Source organism: Chiloscyllium plagiosum, unplaced genomic scaffold (genome assembly GCF_004010195.1).
Source record: "Chiloscyllium plagiosum isolate BGI_BamShark_2017 unplaced genomic scaffold, ASM401019v2 scaf_7725, whole genome shotgun sequence".
Classification (NCBI taxonomy): Eukaryota; Metazoa; Chordata; class Chondrichthyes; order Orectolobiformes; family Hemiscylliidae; genus Chiloscyllium; species Chiloscyllium plagiosum.
In genome coordinates, this window is record NW_025210639.1 from 1 (window position 1) to 7,363 (window position 7,363).

At 43.4% G+C, this 7,363-nt stretch overlaps 1 protein-coding gene across 1 annotated transcript; it reads left to right on the top strand.

Annotated features, from left to right (window-relative positions):
• Window positions 1-43: 43 nt before the first annotated feature.
• Window positions 44-4,088, top strand: LOC122546935 (spectrin beta chain, non-erythrocytic 5-like; the record flags this gene model as incomplete). Its single annotated transcript, XM_043685545.1, has 3 exons — window positions 44-158; window positions 1,673-1,783; window positions 3,909-4,088. Coding segments are annotated over 3 exons (406 nt in total), but the record flags the coding sequence as incomplete, so codon positions are not given.
• Window positions 4,089-7,363: the final 3,275 nt, after the last annotated feature.

The following is a 7,363-nucleotide window of genomic DNA, read 5'->3' on the forward strand; positions in this document are numbered from 1 at the left end:
TATCATTGCTCTGTAATTGTAATTGTCTGACCGGTTGTTGCAGGGATTTATGGAGCAGTTTGCAGGAACGAGTTCGCACCCGGGGAAAGAGGCTCAGTGATGCAGAAGCAGTTCACAAATGCAGCCAGGACCTCTGTGATGCTTTGACCCATATCCAGGTTTGTGCTTTCTGCTCTCATACAGGGAAATATAACATGATAATAATAGCAACTTACAGATACACAAATTAGCGAGTGAAGAAGCCTATTCGGCCCTTCAAACCATGGGTGATCCATCTGTGTTTCAAATTACGCATTCCCTTCTGGCTCAGTGGGCTGAGCAGTGGCAGATGAACTTTAATTTAGGTAAATGTGCAGTGCTGCATTTTGGAAAAGTAAATCAGAGCAGGACTTATACACTTCATGGAAAGGTCCAAGGTAGTGTTGCTGAACAAAGAGACCTTGGAGTACAGGTTCATAGCTCCTTGAAAGTGGAGTCGCAGGTAGATAGGATAGTGAAGGTGGCGTTTGGTATGCTTTCTATTATTGGTCACAGTGTTGAGTACAGGATTTGGGAGGTCATGTTGTGGCTGTACAGGATATTGGTTAGGCCACTTTTGGAATATTCGGTGCAGTTCTGATGTTGTGAAACTTGAAAGGTTTCAGAAAAGATTTACAAGGATGTTGCCAGGGTTGGAGGATTTGAGCTACAGGGAGAGGCTGAATAGGCTGGGCCTGTTTTATCTTGGAGGGTCAGAGGCTGAGCGGTGACCTTTTCGAGATTAATAGCCCAATCAGGGAATTTATATTCCAAGGTCCACTTGCTTGTCCTCATTACAATCACTGCAACTACGTTTCATTCCCATCCAGTCTCTGTATCTCTGTGTGCTGGAATGCTGCCACATGTTCTCTGATATCTTGATCACAGTTTCAGTGCATGCAAGTTGGAATTACTTTTGTTCCAGCAGCTGCTATTGTTGTTGTGTCGTGCTTATCATTCAACAAAACCACAGGATGGAATATAGAACAGTTAAACTCTGTATCTCACCTTGTACTATCCCTGTCCTGGGTGAGTTTGATGGGGATAGTGTAGAGACAGCTTTACTCGAGAGGACAGCCCTGTGATATTATCGCTGGAATGTTAATCCAGAGATCCAGGTAATGTTCTGGGGACCCAGGTTTGAATCCCACCACAGCAGATGTTGGAATTAGTATTCAATAAAAATCTGGAATTAAGTCTGTGAAACCATGGTTGACTGTTGGGACTACCCATCTGGTTCACTAATGTCCTTCAGGGAAGGAAACTGCCATCCTTACCTGGTTTGGCCTACATGTGACTCCAGACCCACAGCAATGTAGTTGACTCTTAACTGCCCCCTGGGATGGGCGATAAATGCTGACCAAGCCAGTGACATCCTCATCCCAATGAATAAAAGGAAAACTCTCTCTAACCCCGTGCTGTCCCCATCCTGGGCATGTTTGATGGGAACAGTGTAAAGGAAGCTTTATCTGTACCTCACCCATGCTGTCCCTGCCCTGGGCGTGTTTGGGGATAGTGTAGTGGGAGCTTTACACTGTATCTAACCTGGTGAAGTCCCTGTCTTGTGCGTGTTTGGGGACAGTGTCGAGGCGAAGCGATTTGTCTGTTGTGAAATCTGTCTCTTTACATTTGCCATTTGCTTCCACCACTTTAGGAGAAACTGAAAAGTTTTCCTGATGAAATTGCAAAGGACCTGCGGGGTGTTCAGGCACAACTGCGGAGACATGAGGCCCTGGAACATGAGCTGTCTGGGGCCGAACAGCAGGTTAGACCACAGATTTGTGATTCAATGTCCCATCATTATATCAAAGGGCAAGGGAGAGCAGTGTGATTTTTCAGGTCATAATTTGAGTTTTTGTTGATCTGTGCACCATTTAAATTTCAGCCAACAAAAATTACAGGTCCCAGCTCATTCATCATTTCCCAACAAATCCAACACTTGCAATCCTCTGCAGTAATGCTCTTGTAGAATATTCTGTGCAATACACTCTTTCACTTACTCTTTCTTAAATAGTGTTCCTGATCAATATCGTCCCCTCTCTCTCTCTCTGCAGTAATGCTCCTATAGAATGTACTCTCATTCTGCAGTAGTATTCCTGCTAAATATACTGTCTCTTACCCTCTCTTTCTCTCTCTAGCAGTGCAATATACTGTACAATTCACTGTCATTCTCCCTGTCTCACTCTCTCTATGCTGCAGAGTTTCTGTACAAAATATTCTGTACAGTTGTGCTTGAACTGCTTGAACCCCACACGTTTTTCAGTTCACTTTGTACACAGTCATTAGATTTACCTGGAAAGCTCAAATTGCACCCCCTAAGCCCCCATCCCAATCTCTGCAGGCTTTTAAGGACGTGAGTTTCTGTGACCCACGTGAAAAGTTCCTAATACTCAAACAGCGTCAGTCTCCATCTGTGTTCAGCAATGGAGACTAGGTGAAGTGCTATGAGTTGGTTAGTCTGAGGAGTTTTGAGTCCACAAAGCTTAGAGAAGGCATTGCTTGCAACATGTTATGATTGCTATATGGGTGAGGGCCTGACTTGTTATGATTCTGGGTAGAATTTCCCCTAGTGGTTGTCCCTGGACCAGCATTTCTGTCTCAGGTCTGCTGCAGTGCTCCAGGCAAGCTGGAGGATTAATACCATCATCTTCTGCCTGGACACTTACCAGCCTTCAATTTAACAACTTCAGAGCACAGAACCTTCCTTCATGTTCGTCATCCACCCCCATACCAACAGGTCCTGTCTTCTGTGGCTGCACTCAGCACAGCCAATCCATTTTCAGCATTAATACTACCATTTCTTAGCTGTTTTCAGTCCTGACGAAGGGTCACTGGGCTTGAAACGTTAACTCTGTTTCTGTCTCCATAGATGCTGCCAGACCTGCTTAGTTTCTCCAACACTTTCTGTTTCATTTATTTTAAATCTCCACCATCAGCAATTCTTTGTTTTATTATACAAGGATAAATCGGTTCCCCTTCTTAATTCAACCTCTCATTCAGATTTATCAAAACAAGGTTAATTTTAAAATAAAATTCCCTTCTCTTGCAGGTACCTTTTCCTAAACTCAATATATTTTTGTTTGAAAAGGAGCCAACTTAAACAGACTTTCTTGAGAAAGGGTTTACTAGCTTCTGAAAATAGGAAAAGATCATAAAACACAAGGCACATACACACGCACGGATCAGAAATATGAAATTGTAAAGATTTTTTTAAAATAACAGTTAAAAAGACATACAAATCCCAATTTGGGTACCACAAACAGACCACACAACATTACAAGTGTTAATTTGGTAGTACTGATAACGCTGATGTTGAAGTGATTGATTTTGAGATTCTTGGCTATATAAGTTAGATAACTATTTTCGTTCAGTTTCCTTTTTGCAGTGACTTCACTGCCTTTCTAGCTTCTAGCACTCAGCACAAGCGATAGTCTTTCTTTATCTGCAGTGCAGGGGTGTCAAACGTAACCTTCCCAAGATACCAGTCAACACTAGCACATCAGCCACTGACACACTCAAGCCGGAGATTGTGGCTGACGTTTAACCCTTTTGTATGGAAGACTAAACCAAACGGAATTGACAGGAGATAGCTTTACCAGAGAGAAAATATCTACAGAAGATCAGTCTAACATCTTTTGAATTGCATCCCTACCTTTGAAGTGTTTCTGTTTGAAGTTCCCTTGACAACCTTTCAGGTGTGACGTTTATGGCTTCGCTCAGGGCTTTGCCAATCACTCGCTGAATTTACACTCGCTGCCGTCTTTTGGCTATATGTCTGTTTTGTTAAAATTTAACAAGGAACACATTGCCATAAAAAGCTCAGTGTGTCCGTCCAGGTTTATGATCCACTGGCACGGCAGTCCTCACAGCGGGTCTTCCTCTCATTGCAGCTGCAGGCGTTGGTGGATGCAGCTGATGAGGTCCTGCACCAATGCACTACACAGCAGAGTGCGGCCCTACAGGAGAAACAACAGGCTGTTGTGGAAAACTGGGAGATGCTGAGAGCTAAAGTGGACCTTCGGAGAGAAGACCTGGAACATGCCTGTAAAATCCAGAGGTTCCTGGCACAGGTGGGTACAGACAGACAGCATTCAACATGAAATGCCTTATGGTATAAAATAAAGAAAAACTCCCATTTATTTACGATCACATCCTCGGGGTGTGCCAGAACATTAACTCCCCAATTGCTTGCCTGTTTTGATGTGTAGTTATGGGTGTCCAGACATTTGAGTTTAGGAATTGGGATATTATATTAAGGTTATAGAGGACATTGGTGAGGCCTCCTCTAGAATACTCTGTCCAGTTCTGATCGCCTAGTTATAAGAAGGATAGTATCAAACTGGAGAGGGTTCAGAAGAGATTTACCAGGATGTTGCCAGGTATGGTAGGTTTGAGTTATAAAGAAAGGTTAGATAGGCTGGGATATTTTCACTGGAGCGTAGGAGGTTGCCAGGTGACCTGATAGAAGTTTACAAAACAACGAGAGGTATAGATAGAGTTGATGGTAGCTGTCTTTTCCCTAAGATGGGGAATTTCAAGACTAGGGGACACTATTTAAGCTGAGAGGAGAGCAATTTAAAAAAGACATAAGAGACATTTTTTTTACACAGAGGGTGTTTCCCGCATGGAGTGAACTTCCTGAGGAAATGGTGGATGTGGGTACAATTACAATCTTTAAAAGACATGAATGGGAAATGTTTGGAGGGATATGGGCCTACGGTTTAGTTTGGGATTATGTTGAGCATTGACTGGTTGGACCAAAGGGTCTGTTTCCATCCTGTATGACTCTTTGACTCTGTGCCTAAATATAATTCATTGCTGCTCATACGCTTTGGTATTGTGGGTTCTCTTTCACTACAAAGAGCTTGGCTCACACCATCTTCTCAGGGGCACCTTAGAGTGATCAATCAATGCCAGCCTTGATCAGTGACACCTGATCACAAGAGTGAAAACAAAAATCAATGTTTCACTATTCAGGCTGGGCTGTTAGTATATTCAAGGCTAAGATAGACAGGGAAAAAAGGCAGGAAAATGGAGGTTAGGATTGTCAGATTGGCCATAATCTCATTGAATGGCAGAGCAGTCTCGTGGTCACATGGTCTATTGCAACAGCCCTGTTCTTAACCTGTTAGAAGTACACATTTTCTGCATTAGAGCAAAATATTCATAGTTTGCTGTAAAAAGGTCCTAATAAAAGGGGAAATCAGAGAGTATACAAATGAGGAGGAGTAGGCCATTCAGCCCTTCAAACCTGCTCCGTTGTCTCATTACACTATGTTCCCACCTACCCCCAATAACCTTTCATTGCCTTGAATGTTAAAAATATCCAAAGACACTGCTTCCCACCACTATTTGAGGAGGGACTATCCAAAGTCTCATAAACCTTCCCTGCTTTTATATTCTATATCCCAGCTAATGAAGGCAAGCATCCTAACTGCCTTCTTTACCACGCTATCTATCTGGACTGGCACCTTCAGGAATCTGAAGGATCTCAAAAAAATTCAGTTGTTATTCAGACAGGATCTCTGGCTAACAAAGCTGTGCTGACTATCCCTGATCAATCCCTGCTTTTCCAAGCATTCCATGCCTCAGTGGTTTTTTTCCCAATAATTTCCACACCAGCGACACCAGCCTAACGGGTCTATAATGGCCCATCCCTGATGCCCTTCCTGAACTTTTCTTTCATATTAGCTATCCTCCAGTCATCTGGCACTTCACTTGTGGCCAGTGAAGTATTAAATATCTCCACAGGGCCCCAGCAATCAGGAATATTGTGAATATAGATGAGAAATATTCATTTACGACCTCAGCCACATCCTGTGGCTCCATGCACAGATTGCCCCTTTGGTCTCTAATAGGCCCCACTCTTCCCTAATTCTAGATTCTCCCACAAAAGGAGATATCTCCTCCACATCCCCTCAGGATCTTGCCAAGTCCCCTCAGGATCTTGTGTCTCTCAATCAAGTCACACTCATTTTTCTAAACTCCAGAGGATACAGGCCCAGCCTATCCCATCATTCCTGATAAAGAGAACCCTCCCATTCCTGATGAAGGGCTTATACCTGAAACATTGGTTCTCCTGTTCCTCAGATGTTGCCTGAGCTGCTGTGCTTTGCAACTCTGATCTCCAGCATCTGCACTCCTCACTTTCTCCTAGTCCAGGTATGTGGCTAGTAAACCTTCAAAAGGAGCTAGGATTGCTGACAACGGAGCAGAGAGATTTAATAGGGATTTAAGACAGTTACAAAGCATTTTTGTAGAATGAATAAGAAGAATCCCTAACCAAATAAAAACAAGTTCAAGACAATTAGGAGAGGAACCAGAAGGGAGATGAGATTTGTTTTTAACCCATCCATTGTGGAATCTGGAATGCACTGAAACACTGGAGAAAGTGGATTCGGTTCTGATTTTCCGAAGAGATTGGAGGTACCTGTGAAGGAGATGAGGTTTGAGAGCCTTGGGGATGCAGTGGGGGAGAGAGGCAGGTACAATGACTAGCTCTTTCTAAGAGGTAGCACAGCCATGAGGGCTGGAATGGCTTCATTCTGAGCTGTTCCAATCATATTTCACACCAGGTGTGGCTGCCTCTGGGTTCTTTTGGATTCCAGGTTTGTAATGAGACCATAAGACATAGGAGTGGAAGTAAGGCCACTCAGCCATCGAATCCACTCCACCATTTAATCATGGCTGATGGGCATTTCAACTCCACTTACCCGCACTCTCATCGTAGCCCTTAATTCCTTGCAAGATAAAGAATTTATCAATCTCTGCCTTGAAGAGATTTAACGTCCCAGCCTCCACTACGCTCCGTGGCAATGTATTCCACAGGCCCACCACTCTTTGGCTGAAGAAATGTCTCCTCATTTCCGTTCTATATTGACCCCCTCTAATTCTAAGGTTGTGCCCACTGGTCCTATTCCCCCCCCACCTAATAGAAACAACTTCCCAGTGTCCACCTTTTCTAAGCCATGCATTGTCTTGTAAGTTTTGATTAGATCTCCTCTAAACCTTCTAAACTCTAATGAATACAATTACAGGATCCTCAGCCGTTCATCGTATGTTAGGCCTACCATTCCAGGGATTATTTGTGTGAATCTCCACTGAACATGCTCCAGTACCAGTATGTTCTTCCTGAAGTGTGGGGCCCAAAATTGAACAGTATTCTAAATGGGGCCTAATTAGAGCTTTACAGAAGCACATTGCTGCTTTTATATTCTAACCCTCTTGAGATAAATAACAACATTACGTTTGCTTTCTTAATCATGGACTCCCTCTGCAAGTCAACCTTTAGAGAATCCTGGATTAGCGCTCCCAGATCCCTTTGTACTTTGGCTTTATGAATTTT